The 19,558-nt window shown below is 46.2% G+C and overlaps 1 protein-coding gene across 4 annotated transcripts in view; it reads left to right on the top strand.

The window, feature by feature from the left end:
* LOC118385527 (endothelin-converting enzyme 2-like) overlaps window positions 1-19,558 on the top strand; it is a 60,120-nt gene that overhangs the window by 26,817 nt on the left and 13,745 nt on the right. The window contains exons 8-19 of one of the 4 annotated variants that reach the window (XR_008139540.1): window positions 5,860-6,002; window positions 8,034-8,148; window positions 8,739-8,849; window positions 9,545-9,643; window positions 10,654-10,731; window positions 10,849-10,952; window positions 12,635-12,745; window positions 12,957-13,024; window positions 13,169-13,359; window positions 13,991-14,106; window positions 15,191-15,286; window positions 17,327-17,470. Coding sequence is in view for 3 of the 4 variants with exons in the window: in XM_035772733.2 (XP_035628626.1) it covers window positions 5,860-6,002; window positions 8,034-8,148; window positions 8,739-8,849; window positions 9,545-9,643; window positions 10,654-10,731; window positions 10,849-10,952; window positions 12,635-12,745; window positions 12,957-13,024; window positions 13,169-13,359; window positions 15,191-15,286; window positions 17,327-17,503 (1,293 nt within the window). In the remaining variant the exon portion in view is untranslated. Of the gene's footprint in view, window positions 1-5,859; window positions 6,003-8,033; window positions 8,149-8,738; window positions 8,850-9,544; window positions 9,644-10,653; window positions 10,732-10,848; window positions 10,953-12,634; window positions 12,746-12,956; window positions 13,025-13,168; window positions 13,360-13,990; window positions 14,107-15,190; window positions 15,287-17,326; window positions 19,458-19,558 lie in introns of those variants that run through there. The other 3 variants (XM_035772733.2, XM_035772735.2, XM_035772736.2) reach the window with 3 other exon arrangements.

Genomic DNA, 19,558 nt, shown 5'->3' with positions numbered 1-19,558 from the left:
TTCTATTCATTCTATTTCTATGGCAGCACTTAGTCAGGAGCGGAGTAGAAGATTATGGTTTATTTAAAAAAAATTTTTTTTTGCTATTCGAACAGTTATTACAGTGACCCTGGTCATTTGGCCTGACGACCAGCTCAGTGACCCTGGCCATTTGGCCTGACGACCAGCTCAGTGACCCTGGCCATTTGGCCTGACGACCAGCTCAGTGACCCTGGCCATTTGGCCTGACGGCTAGCTTTTGGCCTGACGGCTAGCTCAGTGACCCTGGCCATTTGGCCTGACGGCCAGCTCAGTGACCCTGGCCATTTGGCCTGACGGCTAGCTCAGTGACCCTGGCCATTTGGCCTGACGGCTAGCTCAGTTTTGGCCTGACGGCTAGCTCAGTGACCCTGGCCATTTGGCCTGACGGCCAGCTCAGTGACCCTGGCCATTTGGCCTGACGGCCAGCTCAGTGACCCCGGCCATTTGGCCTGACGGCTAGCTCAGTGACCCCGGCCATTTGGCCTGACGGCTAGCTCAGTGACCCTGGCCATTTGGCCTGACGGCCAGCTCAGTGACCCCGGCCATTTGGCCTGACGACCAGCTCAGTGACCCTGGCCATTTGGCCTGACGACCAGCTCAGTGACCCTGGCCATTTGGCCTGACGACCAGCTCAGTGACCCTGGCCATTTGGCCTGACGGCTAGCTCAGTGACCCTGGCCATTTGGCCTGACGGCCAGCTCAGTGACCCTGGCCATTTGGCCTGACGGCCAGCTCAGTGACCCTGGCCATTTGGCCTGACGGCCAGCTCAGTGACCCTGGCCATTTGGCCTGACGGCCAGCTCAGTGACCCTGGCCATTTGGCCTGACGGCTAGCTCAGTGACCCTGGTCATTTGGCCTGACGGCCAGCTCAGTGACCCTGGTCATTTGGCCTGACGACCAGCTCAGTGACCCTGGTCATTTGGCCTGACGACCAGCTCAGTGACCCTGGTCATTTGGCCTGACGACCAGCTCAGTGACCCCGGCCATTTGGCCTGACGACCAGCTCAGTGACCCCGGCCATTTGGCCTGACGACCAGCTCAGTGACCCGGCCATTTGGCCTGACGGCCAGCTCAGTGACCCTGGCCATTTGGCCTGACGGCCAGCTCAGTGACCCGGCCATTTGGCCTGACGGCTAGCTCAGTGACCCTGGCCATTTGGCCTGACGGCCAGCTCAGTGACCCGGCCATTTGGCCTGACGACCAGCTCAGTGACCCTGGTCATTTGGCCTGACGACCAGCTCAGTGACCCTGGCCATTTGGCCTGACGACCAGCTCAGTGACCCTGGCCATTTGGCCTGACGACCAGCTCAGTGACCCTGGCCATTTGGCCTGACGACCAGCTCAGTGACCCTGGCCATTTGGCCTGACGACCAGCTCAGTGACCCTGGCCATTTGGCCTGACGACCAGCTCAGTGACCCTGGCCATTTGGCCTGACGACCAGCTCAGTGACCCTGGCCATTTGGCCTGACGACCAGCTCAGTGACCCTGGCCATTTGGCCTGACGGCTAGCTCAGTGACCCTGACCATTTGGCCTGACGGCCAGCTCAGTGACCCTGGCCATTTGGCCTGACGACCAGCTCAGTGACCCTGGTCATTTGGCCTGACGACCAGCTCAGTGACCCTGGTCATTTGGCCTGACGACCAGCTCAGTGACCCCGGCCATTTGGCCTGACGACCAGCTCAGTGACCCCGGCCATTTGGCCTGACGACCAGCTCAGTGACCCCGGCCATTTGGCCTGACGGCCAGCTCAGTGACCCTGGCCATTTGGCCTGACGGCCAGCTCAGTGACCCGGCCATTTGGCCTGACGGCCAGCTCAGTGACCCCGGCCATTTGGCCTGACGGCCAGCTCAGTGACCCTGGCCATTTGGCCTGACGGCCAGCTCAGTGACCCCGGCCATTTGGCCTGACGGCCAGCTCAGTGACCCTGGCCATTTGGCCTGACGGCCAGCTCAGTGACCCCGGCCATTTGGCCTGACGGCCAGCTCAGTGACCCTGGCCATTTGGCCTGACGACCAGCTCAGTGACCCTGGCCATTTGGCCTGACGGCCAGCTCAGTGACCCCGGCCATTTGGCCTGACGGCCAGCTCAGTGACCCTGGCCATTGACCCTGGCCATTTGGCCTGACGGCCAGCTCAGTGACCCTGGCCATTTGGCCTGACGGCCAGCTCGGTGACCCTGGCCATTTGGCCTGACGACCAGCTCGGTGACCCTGGCCATTTGGCCTGACGGCTAGCTCAGTGACCCTGGTCATTTGGCCTGACGGCCAGCTCAGTGACCCTGGTCATTTGGCCTGACGACCAGCTCAGTGACCCTGGTCATTTGGCCTGACGACCAGCTCAGTGACCCTGGTCATTTGGCCTGACGACCAGCTCAGTGACCCTGGCCATTTGGCCTGACGACCAGCTCAGTGACCCTGGCCATTTGGCCTGACGGCCAGCTCAGTGACCCTGGCCATTTGGCCTGACGGCCAGCTCAGTGACCCTGGCCATTTGGCCTGACGGCCAGCTCAGTGACCCTGGCCATTTGGCCTGACGGCCAGCTCAGTGACCCTGGCCATTTGGCCTGACGGCCAGCTCAGTGACCCTGGCCATTTGGCCTGACGGCCAGCTCAGTGACCCTGGCCATTTGGCCTGACGGCCAGCTCAGTGACCCCGGCCATTTGGCCTGACGGCCAGCTCAGTGACCCTGGCCATTTGGCCTGACGGCCAGCTCAGTGACCCCGGCCATTTGGCCTGACGGCCAGCTCAGTGACCCTGGCCATTTGGCCTGACGGCCAGCTCAGTGACCCTGGCCATTTGGCCTGACGGCCAGCTCAGTGACCCTGGCCATTTGGCCTGACGGCCAGCTCAGTGACCCCGGCCATTTGGCCTGACGGCCAGCTCAGTGACCCTGGCCATTTGGCCTGACGGCCAGCTCAGTGACCCCGGCCATTTGGCCTGACGGCCAGCTCAGTGACCCTGGTCATTTGGCCTGACGGCCAGCTCAGTGACCCTGGTCATTTGGCCTGACGGCCAGCTCAGTGACCCTGGCCATTTGGCCTGACGGCCAGCTCAGCCATTTCCTGTCATCCAACCATGGCTGAAGGCCGTTTCCATCATATTCCTCACACCAGTCCATTTCTTTTCCCCCTCATGGATTTAAGCGTGCACGTTAAGGGACGAGGGTAGGGATTCGGAATTGTTGCCAAAACCACCCCAAAAATCTAAGTTCAGACTGTTTCACACGGCTTAAAAAAACTATGTTGAGCTGTCTAATCATGTAAAATTACTAGAGGGGCTATATCATGAAACCCACAAAGTTAGAAAATGGTAGCTATTGTGTCCGGGAGAAATCCAAACTATTTGAATTGGAATTGAATGGCAGAGGAGTAGGGGACTCATTTCCTGATTTTAGTTACGCAGGAAAATAAAAGTAAGGCATGTGATATGTTTAATAAAGTTAATATCAACCTAAAACATTGTCATATACAGTGCCGATTTTAGAATGTAATTCTTGGTGGGCCAAAAAAAATGAATAAATGTGGGCTACATGCCATCAAAGCCACTACACAACACTTAACAATACATTAATTGCACTATAACGGTGACAAACAGTGCCCACAAACAGTTAAAGCTGTCCCAATAGCAGAGCTTTCTTTCCAGCACCATGGAGGGAATCCTGACCACTGCTACACCTGGCTATCAGCAGAGCCTTGTCTGGCAGTGAAACAGTTCATTCACCATGGAGGGAATCCTTACCACTGCTACACCTGGCTATCAGCAGAGCCTTGTCTGGCAGTGAAACAGTTCATTCACCATGGAGGGAATCCTTACCACTGCTACACCTGGCTATCAGCGGAGCCTTGTCTGGCAGTCAAACAGTTCATTCGGCCACATTTTCCTCCTTTAAAAAAACAATGGCTGATATGGCTGACTTGCTTAAACAAATGTGGTTTCTACTGACAATTGAGATATACAAACTATGGCATAAGGGGACAACAAGCGGATAAAGAGGTCATCTGTAATTTCGATTAAGACAACGAGCGAGCTAGGACGGACGTAGTCAATACAACTATTTGTTCAGCACTTTTGAAATGTACAGTGACATAATTCAGAACATGGGCCGTTCTTACAGTGTTCTCCCTGTACACCAAGTCAGAACCATAGGATGAATAAAAGGGGGCATATAAGCAGACAATGAAACTCACAATATTCAATGATTACATTTCTCTTAAACAGGTTAAATAGACCATTTTAGGGTGAGGCACATTGGCTACTATACATATCTTCCTGGCATATTACATCATGTATGCAGTAGCATACAATACATTTTTGAACTCACCTTGTTGTGCTGTGCTCACTTGGACCGCTGTGCCACCTTCCTGTTCTTCTTGGGCACATTTTGTCTTGAAACTGTTATCAAAGTCTGCCATTCTCTGGATTGATAGTGCTTTCAAGACAACTGGGAACCCGAGTTCCAGATTTACAATTTCGAGTTGGAGGAAAGTTCAAACGTATTTTCCCAGGCGTACCTCGTTTTCCCCGTGTTCTCGGTAGTTTTGAACTCACTAAAGTCAGTTTTCGCAGTTACGAGTTAAGTTGTTATGAGCGTGACACAGGTCATGCTTCATTGACAGCATGGCCAATGTTGAATGTTTATCATTTTAAACTAGGAAAAGAGACCCTTAGACTTGGGACTACACAGTGACTCTACTGAATAGCAGTCAGATTGCTTTTCAATGCTTGCAGTTAGCCACTGATTCCTTCCAAACCACTCATTGTTGAATTTGCGATTTCCAACTTGTTGTGTAATGTTTATGTCCAATGGCCGTTGAGCACTGATACGTTTAGGTGTCATTTCTCTTAATTGTTTCTCTTCATATGACAAGGATTAAAAAGGATTTGCCAGTAGATTGTTGATGATGACTGCTAGCTAAGATTTTGAAAGTATCAGTCCAATCAAAGCTACTGTAGATATAACATGATTTGACGTAATTGTATTTGTGGCCAATGACCTTGAGCCTTCTTGGATGGGCACTTCTAATGTAACTCTATGGCAGCACCCAAGTGGCTTGAATTTTCGAGCTCTACCTTTAGCCTTGGTGGTGACATACTGTCCCCATGAGTGACAGAACACTGAGCCAATCACGGCGCACGGAAACAAAAAGAGGCCGTGTTTGTATGCAGCTTTATTAACTCTCTTATTTATTTGTAAACTGATATGTGACACGTGTCTAAGCCCCCCAAGTTTTTTATTTTTATTTTTAATTCTTTGCAAAAATGTGGGGCAGCCCCACCTTCCCTGAATGACAGGTCTCCACTGGTCATATAATTATAAATAATTTGTGCATCTAGTATACCAATTTGCTGTATAAATAGCCTCTAAAATAATATGTAAACATGCCATAAATGTATGGATTGACTGCATCGTTTGACTGGAATATTGGTCTATTGGTAGTTAATTTGATAAATTAATGGAATAATATTCTCTAAAACTGCCTGGCTTGCTAGCTAAAAAACATACAGTGCAGATAATATTCAAATTCATTGTTTTAAACTATCTTAACACAGCACTGGCAAACCATGATTGACCAACTGCCTTACCAAAATGGCTGACCTTAAGGTTAATGTCCATTCTAATTCCTAATTCTGTCTGCCACCTGTTGTGCGGATCCAACAATGTGCCTCATGAATTGGATCGATTTACACAATTTTGTGAAATCATGAAGCTATGTGGGACACAGACTCGACGTGAGGCCACTTTTGGATTCTGAACATGTCTGAAAATGTAGTTTTTGTGGTGAACTTTCCTTTTCACAAAAGTGACCTCTGACCTTTAAGCTCTCTCGCCATCAGCTGCTGGCTCCGGCGGTGGACTGGCTGGACTACCTGTCCTTGGTCCTGTCCCCTCTGGACCTGAATGACACGGAGCCCGTGGTGCTCTATGTCAAGGAGTTCCTGCAGCAGGTGTCTGATCTGATCAACAAGACTGATCGCAGGTAAGGACCTGGACGGGAGCCAAGCTAGTCGTCCTTATCCCCCTACAGCCAAAGGTGCCGTAACAGGTCACGTTGTTATGAAGTACTACTGGGCCTTCCATAGCTGCAGGAAATAGGGATACTGAAGGTGCTGCAGCACCTCCTGATAAGTAAAAATAATTTTCCCAAAAACATAAAGATATATTTAAAAAATGATTTAACTCTTGTCTGAACAGACATAGAAATAAAATAATTTGAAATACTACAGCAGCGAGCATACTTTAGCCGCAGAGGATCAATAGCTGTGGAAGGCCACGATTTGGGCAGCAGTGCCACTGGCGAGTTTATTTAGTTACTGTAGCCTATACAGGGCATTCAGAAAGTATTCAGACCTGTTGACTTTTTCCACATTTTGTTCTAAAAGTGATTAAAAAAAAATATTCTCATCAAATCTACACACAATGCACCTTAATGACAATACATAACTATTCAGACCCTTTCCTAGAAGACTTGAAATTGAGCTCAGGTGCGTCCTTCCATTGATCATCCTTGAGATGTTTCAACAACTTGATTGGAGTCCTGTGGTAAATTCAATTGATTGGACATGATTTGGAAAGGCTGTCTATATAAGGTCCCACAGTTGACAGTGCATTTCAAAGCAAAAACCAAGCCATGAGATTGAAGGGATTGTCTGTAGAGCTCTGAGACAGAATTGTGTCGAGGCACAGATCTGGGGAAGGATACCAAAACATTTCTGCAGCATCGAAGGTCCCCAAGAACACAGTGGCCTCCTTCATTCTTAAATGGAAGAAGTTGGGAACCACCAAGACTCTTCCTAGAGCTGGCCCCCCTGGCCAAACTGAGCAATCGGGGGGGGCAAGAGCCTTGGTCAAGGAGGTAACCAATAAGCTGATGGTCACTCTGACAGAGCTCCAGTGTTCATCTAAATTTTGCTTACCAAGGAGACATTGGATGTTTGCCGAGTTACAGTTTTGACTTAAATCTATTTGAAAATCTCTGCCAAGACTTGAAAATGGCTTTCTAGCAATTATCAACAACCAACTTGACTGAGCTTGAAAAATGTAAATAAGAATAATGGGCAGATATTGTACAGTCCAGGTGTGGAAAGAGAGACTAACCCAGAAAGACTCACAGCTGTAATCACTCTTAGAGACTTACCCAGAAAGACTCACAGCTGTAATCACTCTTAGAGACTTACCCAGAAAGACTCACAGCTGTAATCACTCTTAGAGACTTACCCAGAAAGACTCACAGCTGTAATCACTCTTAGAGACTTACCCAGAAAGACTCACAGCTGTAATCACTCTTAGAGACTCACCCAGAAAGACTCACAGCTGTAATCACTCTTAGAGACTCACCCAGAAAGACTCACAGCTGTAATCACTCTTAGAGACTCACCCAGAAAGACTCACAGCTGTAATCACTCTTAGAGACTCACCCAGAGAGACTCACAGCTGTAATCACTCTTAGAGACTAACCCAGAAAGACTCACGGCTGTAATCACTCTTAGAGACTAACCCAGAAAGACTCACAGCTGTAATCACTGGCACAGGTGCTTCTACATGTTCTTTCTCGGGGGGTGAATCTAACAAGATATTGTTTTATTTTTAATACATTTCTATTAAATGTTAGATCTTTTCTTCCACTTCAACAGACTATTTTGTGTAGACTGTTGACCAAGCATGACAAATCTATTTTAATCCCATTAAAAAAAATAAAAAAACACATTTTTAAGGTTGTGATACTTTCTGAAGGCACAGTACAACCAATATACAATCTGACCATAATGTAATGGAAAAACGTCATAATAACATCCTTTCAACCAGTTTTGGGTAGGTTACTTTCTAAATGTAATCCGTTAGTTACTAGTTACCTGTCAAAATGTAATCTGTATTGTTACTTTCAGTTACTATTGGATTACTTTCCCCTTGAAGCTTCATTAGAAGTAATCGGTGTGGGAAAACAAGTCATTGGATTGTCCTCCTGTTTCCTCTATCCTCCTCATCTCTCCCCGTCTCTTCTGTCTCTCAGCCTGCTCAACAACTACATGATCTGGAACCTGGTGCTGAAGGGAGCGTCCAGTCTGGACCAGCGCTTTGAGAACGCCCAGGACAAGCTGCTAGAGCGCCTGTATGGAACCAAGAAGGTGTGTTTTTTTTAGGCTGAATCCTAAATGGCACCCTAATCCCTATGTAGTGCATTACCCTAGACTAGGGCCCTTAGAGCCTGGTTAAAAGTAGTGCACTACCCTAGACTAGGGCCCTTAGAGCCTGGTTAAAAGTAGTGTACTACCCTAGACTAGGGCCCTTAGAGCCTGGTTAAAAGTAGTGCACTACCCTAGACTAGGGCCCTTAGAGCCTGGTTAAAAGTAGTGCACTAGGGAATATGGTATCATTTGGGAAGCAACCCATATTCTTACTTATGTCATTGATTAACCCTGCTTTGTGAAATACCTGGTTAGGTCTGGTTTCCCGGACACATATTAAGCCTAGTCGAGGACTAAAGAGCTATTTCAATGGAGATCCTCTGTTGAGCTGCTTTTTTGTACTGGACAAGGCTTGATCTGTGTCCGGGAGACCAGCACTTGCAATTTGTATGTGACACTTTTTGAGGCTCCAAGCAAGCAATGTGTGCTACCTCCACAAACTTGCAGTACACACACTTTTCACAACCAAAATGATAGAGTAAACAGCTGGTGTGAGACTTGTCTGTCTGTCTCTGCGTGTGTTCGCTCAGCCCCGCACACCTCGATGGCAGACCTGCATTGGGAACACAGACGACACGCTCGGTTTCGCCCTGGGAGCGCTCTTTGTAAAAGCGACGTTTGATAAACACAGCAAAAAGATTGTGAGTTTGATAGGCGTACAACTGCATTTATGTCTATTCAAGCCTGTGGTGTTTTTTTAAAAACCAGATGAACGATGTATGACTGCCTCCTCGTGGTTACCGTGTGTAGTGAAATGTCATGGGGTCTCACTGTAAACACAGCCATCATAAAATAACCCTATTTGCTAGCACTTTATTATAATAAGCTATTTTAAATTCTTATCAATGTTTATGAATGCCTATAAATGCTTTGAATGATTTTATAAATGCTTATGAATTGTAACATTAATAATGCTGATCGCTTATGCTAATTTCTTATAAATGTTTACAATGAATTAAATACTAATTTAGTAATAGTTCCCTGTCCTGTAGAGGGGAGGAGTGATAGATATAGAGTGATAAAGAAGAGAAAATGTGGACTATTAAAAGGAGGGATTGTTATTGGGTAGAGAAAAGAGGGGCAAGTAGAAGAGGGACACATGGAAGCGGAGAGGCACAGTGTGAGGACTGGCAAGGGGGTTATAGACTGTCACTCACAATTGTTCATATTTTTAGTGGTTACATATTTCTATTAAAACTTCCTTATGGTTGAGGGATGGGCTGGTTCGGATTGCCGTGGGTATTTCATTACACATCAGAGTCTATTTGTAGAAGAATGGTCTATTCCATCTTTCTTCCTTCTTACATTTAATGTATGTCTCTCACCCCACTATCAGGTAGAGGGGATGATCAATGAGATCCGTACTGCGTTCAACGATGCTCTGGATCACATCAAGTGGATGGACAAACAGACGCGGACGGCAGCCAAAGACAAGGTCAGGGATGGATGGATACTGGAAAGGCTATGCATGGTTGCATGGTTGCATAGTTGCATGATTGCCACAGGGTATCATGTGTGTCTGCGTTTCTGCGTGTGTGTAAGAGGACAGGGAGGGATGGATACTGGAAAGGCTATGCAGGGTTGCATGGTTGCATGGTTGCATAGTTGCATGGTTGCATAGTTGCATGGTTGCATAGTTGCATAGTTGCATGATCGCCACAGGGTATCATGTGTGTCTGCGTTTCTGCGTGTGTGTAAGAGGACAGGGAGGGATGGATACTGGAAAGGCTATGCATGGTTGCATGGTTGCATAGGTGCATAGTTGCATGGTTGCATGGTTGCATAGTTGCATGGTTGCATAGTTGCATGGTTGCATGGTTGCATGGTTGCATAGTTGCATGATTGCCACAGGGTATCATGTGTGTCTGCGTTTCTGCGTGTGTGTAAGAGGACAGGGAGGGATGGATACTGGAAAGGCTATGCAGGGTTGCATGGTTGCCACAGGGTATCATGTGTGTCTGCGTTTCTGCGTGTGTGTAAGAGGACAGGGAGGGATGGATACTGGAAAGGCTATGCATGGTTGCATGGTTGCATGGTTGCCACAGGGTATCATGTGTTTCTGCGTGTGTGTAAGAGGACAGGGAGGGATGGATACTGGATAGGCTATGCATGGTTGCATGGTTGCATAGTTGCTTGATTGCCACAGGGTATCATGTGTGTCTGCGTTTCTGCGTGTGTGTAAGAGGTCAGGGAGGGATGGATACTGGAAAGGCTATGCATGGTTGCATGGTTGCATGGTTGCCACAGGGTATCATGTGTGTCTGCGTTTCTGCGTGTGTGTAAGAGGACAGGGAGGGAGTATTATAGGGTTACAGGTTCTAATACAGTAGTTTGAATAGATAGCCCTCTTTGTTTAGATCTCCAGATAATGGAACTAGGAGGTTTTCCGGCCCCATTCCTCCATCTTGCCCTCTCTCTTATCCACTTTGTCCCCCTGATCTTTAGGCGGACACCATCTACAAAATGATTGGATTCCCTGACTTTATCCTGGACCCCAAAGAACTGGATGATGTTTACGACGGGGTGAGCGGGTGCCTTTTCGTTCAGTTGTCATGATTGACGAGTTGAAGGTCAAGGGCCCCGTAGATCAGTGAGTAATTATTTCTCTCTCTCTGTCTGTCTTTCCATCTCTGTCCACAGTATGACGTCTCAGAAGACAACTTTTTCCAGAACACGCTCAACTTCTACAACTTCTCCGCCAGGGTGATGGCCGATCTTCTCCGCAAGCCACCCAACAGTGACCAGTGAGTCTTCATCATCACCACCACCGTCACTATACCTCAGTGCATATTTGTACTGTAAATTAACTTGATTCTTGACCTTAACCACGATTGGGTAGGTTCCTTTCTAAATGTAATCCGATAGTTACTAGTTACCTGTCAAATTGTAATCAGTATTACTTTCAGTTACTTTTGGATTACTTTCCCCTTGACGCTTCATTAGAAGTAATCAGTGTTGTTACTTTTAGTTACTATTGGATTACTTTCCCCTTGAAGCTTCATTAGAAGAAGACATAGGATCCATCAAACGCGTTTGGTGTGTCATCATAATGGTCTCTGACTTGTGGTCAGACCTGCTAAGGTGGAACGAATTTAAACTTGCGCCTTTTTTCAATACTGAATTGAATGTCAGTAGCTAGATTTCCATCCAATTAGACAGATTTTCATGTGAATATTCTAAAAACAATATGCAAATTTTCCAACCAGAGATGTTTCCATCAAATTGACTTGTTGCAGGTAAAAGGCTGTGCGAGATGACGTAGGGCACATGAAATAACATTTGCAGTTAAATTCCCATATACCATACACACTCGCATTTTTAACTCTACTGAAGGGTTTTCTAACAATCATTTTTGCGTTATATAGCGAGTGTGCACACTCTGGGATTGGCACGTGCACTGTAGCTAATAGCTCTGATTATTATTATGGAAAAAAGGCAGGCAAGCATAGATTATAATGTCCCCAGAATAAGACCATCGATATTTATTGGAAAGGTGCATCAAGCTCATCTTGAACATTCACCACACTGTGAAGTTCATCATTTAAAGGTGCGCAATGCAGGAATCGCTCCGCCATTTCCTGGTTTCTAAAACTCTTAATTTTTCGGCTAGTTTCAGTCTGTGGCTAGATGAGCTAGTATAGTGTAGAGAATCATTGTACCATCTAAACCACGTTGAAATATATTTTCTATAACCAGTTATATTGTTGTTTCAGCTGTTTTGCCGCTGGTGTACAAAACATCAAGTAAAAGACACAAAAACAAAATGTAAGAATGGGAAGCATAGAAATGGCCCCCTAAGAACATATCTACCTCATTTTAGACTTGCTTTCAAGTAGAATGATAGATCTAAAAACTCTCATTTCTATGTGAATTTGGTCAAATTGCCCCAAAAGGTACATATTGCTCCTTTAATCCTAATAAGTTGTAGTGGGAGGAGTTACTTCGATATGATGGTTATTATATTAATATTTGCGCATAAAAGCTTTTCCACTGAAATTTGAGTACTTCATTTTACCATAAAGATAAAACAACATAAAGATCCCACCTTGTCTTCCCCCCATCAGGCCTGTCATTTTTTTCCCCGACATACTTTACTACGATAAAAAAACGAAACCTTCCTCGAGAGAACTGAAAGGTGTCCTAATGTATTTTTTTTCTCTCTCGCTAACATCCTTTCTAAATGCAAAAGTAATTTAAAAAGTAATCATCCAGTTTATCAAAAGTATTTCTAATCTGATTACATTATATATATATATATATATATTGTTTGATATTCTCATGGAGCAAATCCAAATAGCACTCTATTCGCTATAAAAAACAAACACATACTATACCACTCCATATATTCCATTCCATAAATAACTATGAGCTGTCCTCTCAAGAGCCTCAACTGGTCTGCTCTCTTACACTAGTCTCCGCCCCCTAGATGGAGTATGACCCCTCTCACAGTCAACGCCTACTACATGCCCAACAACAATGGCATCGTCTTCCCAGCCGGAATCCTTCAGGCACCCTTTTACGCCCAGCATCACCCCAAGTGAGTGTGTGCATGTGAGTGTGTGTGCATGTGAGTGTGTGTGCATGTGAGTGTGTGTGCATGTGAGTGTGTGTGCATATGAGTGTGTGTGCATGTGAGTGTGTGTGCATGTGAGTGTGTGTGCATGTGAGTGTGTGTGCATGTGAGTGTGTGTGCATATGAGTGTGTGCATGTGTGCTTGCATTTCTGACCCCATGTGAATTCTCTGCAGAGCACTGAACTTCGGGGGGATCGGAGTGGTGATGGGACACGAACTCACTCATGCCTTTGGTGTCCAGGGTTAGTGTCCACCTTTTAACTTACACTTCACAGAACTCATAAACACACCCACTGACCAACACACACCGGCATGTATACATATACTGTACATGATCACCAGGTGTGCTTTAAAAAAATATATATATATTTGTATTCCTTAATCAGGCAGGGAATACGACAAAGATGGGAACCTTCGGCCATGGTGGCAAAATTCCTCTGTGGACGCATTTAACAATCGCACGGAATGCATGGTAGAGCAGTACAATGGGTTTACCATCAATGGGACGCATATAAATGGCACGCAGACGCTGGAAGAGAACATTGCTGACAACGGCGGCCTAAAGGCAGCCTATAATGTGAGTGGGTCTCCCTACTTGATAACACATTACATTCAGTTGCTCACATGTCTGTCTAGTAACTCCGTAATCACTGTAGTGAATCTGAACTGTAGTAATGGACAGTGATGGGCTTGAGTGGTTATTGCCCAAATCCATTGCTATGTAATTCTAAAGCAATTACATAGCAGTAACTATGTAACATGTTACTTATATGTTATCACACAGGACTCTTATTATACTGTTACTATACTTCACCTCAGGGCCAGCCGAGTGGTAGTTAATGTTTCTATAGTATCACATTTATTTATATAGCCCTTCTTACATCAGCTGATATCTAAAAGTGCTGTGCAGAAACCCAGCCTAAAACCCCAAACAGCAAGCAATGCAGGTGTAGAAGCACGGTGGCTAGGAAAAACTCCCTAGAAAGGCCAAAACCTAGGAAGAAACCTACAGAGGAACCAGGCTATGAGGGGTGGCCAGTCCTCTTCTGGCTGTGCCGGGTGGAGATCATAACAGAACATGACCAAGTTCATAGATGACCAGCATGGTCAAATAATAATAATCACAGTACAGTAGTACTGTACTTAGTACAGTAGTACTTTTCATAGCCGATCATTGAGAGTATCTCTACTGCTCCTGCTGTCTCTAGAGAGTTGAAAGCAGCACGTCCGGTGAACAGGATTCCATAGCCGAAGGCAAAACAGTTGAAACTGGAGCAGCAGCACAACCAGGTGGACTGGGGACAGCAAGGAGTCATGATGCCAGGTAGTCCTGAGGCATGGTCCTAGGGCTCAGGTCCTCCGAGAGAGAGAAAGAAAGAAAGAGAGAGAATTAGAGAGAGCATACTCAAATTCTAATTCTAAAACGGAACCTTGAGGACCACCGAAATTAGCAGTTGATTTGTCAGAAGACAAACCATTCACAGAGACAAACTGATATCTTTCCAACATATAAGATCTAAACCAGGCCAGAACTTGTCCGTGTAGACCAATTTGGATTTCCAATCTCTCCAAAAGAATGTGGTGATCGATGGTATCAAAAGCAACACTAAGGTCTAGGAGCACGAGGACAGATGCAGAGCCTTGGTCTGACACCATTTAAAGGTAATTTACCATCTTCACAAGTGCAGTCTCAGTACTATGATGGGGTCTAAAACCAGACTGAAGCATTTCGTATCCATCGTTTGTCTTCAGGAAGGCAGTGAGTTGCTGCACAACAGCTTTTTCTAAAATTTTTGAGAGGAATGGAAGATTCGATATAGGCCGATTTTTAGTTTTTTATATTTTCTGGGTCAATGTTTGGCTTTTTCAAGAGAGGCTTTATTACTGCCACTTTTAGTGAGTTTGGTACACATCCGGTGGATAGAGAGCCATTTATTATGTTCAACATAGGAGGGCCAAGCACAGGAAGCAGCTCTTTCAGTAGTTTAGTTGGAATAGGGTCCAGTATGCAGCTTGAAGGTTTAGAGGCCAGGATTATTTTCATCATTGTGTCAAGAGATATAGTACTAAAACACTTGAGTGTCTCTCTTGATCCTTGGTCCTGGCAGAGTTGTGCAGACTCAGGACAACTGAAATTTGGATGAATATGCAGATTTAAAGAGTCCGTAATTTGCTTTCTAATGAGCATGATCCTTTCCTCAAAGAAGTTCATGAATTTATTACTGCTGAAGTGAAAGCCATCCTCTCTTGGGGAATGCGGCTTTTTAGTTAGCTTTGCGACAGTATCAAAAATTAATTTCGGATTGTTCTTATTTTCCTCAATTAAGTTGAAAAAATAGAATGATGTAGCAGCAGTGAGGTAATGGTGTTTTCTGTTCCTCTTCGGTACTGTCTTGTGTTCTGTTCAGGCGTACCAGTCATGGGTGCAGGTGAACGGTGAGGAGAAGAGGCTGCCGGTGGTCAACCTGACCAATGACCAACTGTTCTTTGTGGGATTCGCCCAGGTGGGTCATGGGACTGTCCACAGAATGCATTACACACATCCTGTTAAGAGTTCAAGTCAAATACACTACATGACCAAAAATATGTGGACACCTGTTTGTCGAACATCTCATTCCAAAATCATGGGCATTAATATGGTGTTGGACCCTCCTTTGCTGCTATAACAGCTTCCACTCTTCTGGGAAGGCTTTCCACTAGATGTTGGAACATTGCTGCTATAACAGCTTCCACTCTTCTGGGAAGGCTTTCCACTAGATGTTGGAACATTGCTGCTATAACAGCTTCCACTCTTCTGGGATGGCTTTCCACTAGATGTTGGAACATTGCTGCTATAACAGCCTCCACTCTTCTGGGAAGGCTTTCCACTAGATGTTGGAACATTGCTGCTATAACAGCTTCCACTCTTCTGGGATGGCTTTTCACTAGATGATGGAACATTGCTGCTATAACAGCCTCCACTCTTCTGGGAAGGCTTTCCACTAGATGTTGGAACATTGCTGCTATAACAGCCTCCACTCTTCTGGGAAGGCTTTTCACTAGATGATGGAACATTGCTGCTATAACAGCTTCCACTCTTCTGGGAAGGCTTTTCACTAGATGTTGGAACATTGCTGCTATAACAGCTTCCACTCTTCTGGGAAGGCTTTTCACTAGATGTTGGAACATTGCTGCTATAACAGCCTCCACTCTTCTGGGACGGCTTTTCACTAGATGTTGGAACACTGCTGCGGGGACTTGCTTCCATTCAGCCACGAGCATTAGTGAGGTCGGCCACTGATGTTGGGCGATTAGGCTTTGCTTGCAGTAGGTGCTCCAATTCATATCAATGGTGTTTGAAGGGGTTGAGCAGGCCAGTCAAGTTCTTCCACACTGATCTCGACAAACCATTTCTGTATGGACCTCGCTTTGCATGGGAGCGTTGTCATGCTGAAACAGAATGTCATTGTCTGCTGTAGCATTAAGATTTCCCTTCACTGGAACTAAGGGGCCGAGCCAGAACCATGAAAAACAGTCCCAGACCATTATTATTCCTCCACCAAACTTTACAGTTGACACTATGCATTCAGGTATGTAGAGTTCTCTTGGCATCTACCAAACCCAGATTCGTCCGTCAAATTGTCCACTGCTCCATAGTCCACTGGCAGCGAGCTTTACACCACTCCAGCCAACGCTTGGCATTGCGCATGGTGATCTTAAACTTGTGTGTGGCTGCTCGTCCACTGAAACCCATTTTCATGAAGCGCCAGACGAACAATTCTTGTGCTAACATTGATCCAGAGACGGTTGTGAACTCTGTGGTAAAGACAGACTGCTTTGTACCCACTTCAGCACTCGGCGGTCCCGTTCTGTGAGCATGTGTGGTCTACCACTTCACGGCTGAGCCGTTGTTCCTCCTAGACGTTTCCACTTCACAATAACAGCACTTACAGTTGATTGGGGCAGCTCTAGCAGGGTAGAAATTTCACAAACTGACTTGTTGGAAAGGTGGCATCCTATGACGGTGCCACGTTGAAAGTCACTGAGCTCTTCAGCAAGGCCATTCTACTGCCAATGTTTGTCTATGGAGATTGCATGGCGGTGTGCTCGATTTTATACACCTGTCGGCAATAGGTGTGGCTGAAATAGTCTAATCCGTTAATTTGAAGGCGTGTCCACATACGTGTATGCATGCATATACAGATATATAATGTACTTGCAAGGATTTTGCCTGACCACATCATAGGTTGTAAAAGTTTTTCCTAGTCAGGTCCTGCTCAGGATGAATTTCTGGCCCTGCTTCATGGAATAAGACACGGGGGTGAATGTTTTCTGGGGTAGTAGTAAGGAGTGGACTATTACAACTACTGTTTGAGAGAAGTGGGGGTGATGGTGTTCTGGGGTGGTAGTAAGGAGTGGACTATTACAACTACTGTTTGAGAGAAGTGTCAACCAAACTGAGTCCAAGTGAATGAATTACACACAACAGTTTGAAGTCCTGAGAGGAGAACACTAGCTACGGTCTGATACGGTCTGACTTATCGGGGGACCCTCTCTTCTCTCAGGTGTGGTGTTCCGTGCGAACCCCAGAGCATGCCCACCAGGGACTCATGACAGACCTCCACAGCCCCCCAAAGTACCGCGTCATCGGCACCCTCTCCAACTCGCCAGCCTTTGCAGAGCACTTCCAGTGCCCCACTGGCTCCCCGATGAACACTGGTCACCGCTGCACGGTGTGGTAGGGCCTGGCAAAACCACCGGGGGGCGCTGTCTGTGGAGTCTGCATGGAGAACCAAGAGGAGGTGTTGATCTCTGCGTTGGACCTTTTTTTCTATGTTTATCCTTTGTACATAATGATGGACTACTAGTGGTGAGTAGAGCAGCACAGACTCCAGGTTAGCGAGAGGGAGGCGTGTTGAGAGAAAAGTTGTCGTCTGCTGATGCATGTGTAATTCCAGTGTTAGGGGATGGTATTTTTCCTCCTTTTCCCCAGTCTCCCACACCGGTGGTGCACAAAGACACGTTTTATTTAGTGTTTGCTGGACTTGGTAGGGGGCCGGGGAGGAGGAGCCATTAGGGGTTGTCTGTCCACACCCCTTTCTCTATGCTTCCGGGTCATAGCTGTCCTCACTGTGTGCCCTGTTTACAATTGAAACCGGAGCCCTCTTTTGACTGAGGGATCTCCCTGAAACCACTATGACCTCACGGGAAGTGGTCATCACCCTCTGACCTCGCAGGAAGTGCAGGAACTTCACTCTGACATCCCATGATGGAGGTTCAGGTGCCTTTGTGACCTCACAGGAAATGCAGAACCGTCGCTGTGTTTGGTCATTGCACATGGTTTCATCTCGATTGACATTCCCTATATAGTATACACAAATGTACTATTAGGGCTGGGATGACACCAGTATTTCAATACTCGTTAATATTGTGGAAAGGAAACAAAACACAAAGCGGATTTAACTTCTTTAGGGAAACAGCCCTGATGGAAACAAACATCATTATGTTATCCAGAGTGAAATGTTTTTATTTTCCAAGCTATAGCGCACAATATTTTACACACAGATTGGTTTTAAAGGACCAAAGAGTTGGGTCTGTTTTTTTTCTTCCATTTTTGCCAGTATCGTCCCGGCCCTATGCAGTATATGTGTGGCTCCTGTAAATAGTAGTTCCCTGTATGGGGTGTCATTTAAATAGGGTGTAATTTGAGATGGAGCCATATAGACTTGCTTCTCCTTTTTCTGTTGCATCACAAAGTGCACTGGCTTCAGTGACATCACAATGGATCCCCTAGCAGTGGCAGGGGATCCTAATACTTTAAAATGGCCTCCCCTCCTATTTACCATGTTCTACTACTGGACAGATGAAAGCACTATGAAGCCTACTGATAACCCTTCAGTGACATCACAATGGATCCCCTAGCAGTGGTGGGGAATCCTAATACTTTAAAATGGCCTCCCCTCCTATTTACCATGTTCTACTACTAGACAGATGAAAGCACTATGAAGCCTACTGATAACCCTTCAGTGACATCACAATGGATCCCCTAGCAGTGGCAGGGGATCCTAATACTTTAAAATGGCCTCCCCTCCTATTTACCATGTTCTACTACTGGACAGATGAAAGCACTATGAAGCCTACTGATAACCCTTCAGTGACATCACAATGGATCCCCTAGCAGTGGTGGGGGATCCTAATACTTTAAAATGGCCTCCCCTCCTATTTACCATGTTCTACTACTAGACAGATGAAAGCACTATGAAGCCTACTGATAACCCTTCAGTGACATCACAATGGATCCCCTAGCAGTGGTGGGGAATCCTAATACTTTAAAATGGCCTCCCCTCCTATTTACCATGTTCTACTACTGGACAGATGAAAGCACTATGAAGCCTACTGATAACCCTTCAGTGACATCACAATGGATCCCCTAGCAGTGGTGGGGAATCCTAATACTTTAAAATGGCCTCCCCTCCTATTTACCATGTTCTACTACTGGACAGATGAAAGCACTATGAAGCCTACTGATAACCCTTCAGTGACATCACAATGGATCCCCTAGCAGTGGTGGGGAATCCTAATACTTTAAAATGGCCTCCCCTCCTATTTACCATGTTCTACTACTGGACAGATGAAAGCACTATGAAGCCTACTGATAACCCTTCAGTGACATCACAATGGATCCCCTAGCAGTGGTGGGGATCCTAATACTTTAAAATGGCCTCCCCTCCTATTGGGAATCTCTAATACTTTAAAATGGCCTCCTATTTATCCAATGTTCCTAGGCATTTTATGGC

The sequence above is a fragment of the Oncorhynchus keta genome, chromosome 6 (assembly GCF_023373465.1).
Source record: "Oncorhynchus keta strain PuntledgeMale-10-30-2019 chromosome 6, Oket_V2, whole genome shotgun sequence".
NCBI classification, from domain to species: Eukaryota; Metazoa; Chordata; class Actinopteri; order Salmoniformes; family Salmonidae; genus Oncorhynchus; species Oncorhynchus keta.
This window is presented reverse-complemented; position numbering and strand designations above follow the sequence as displayed.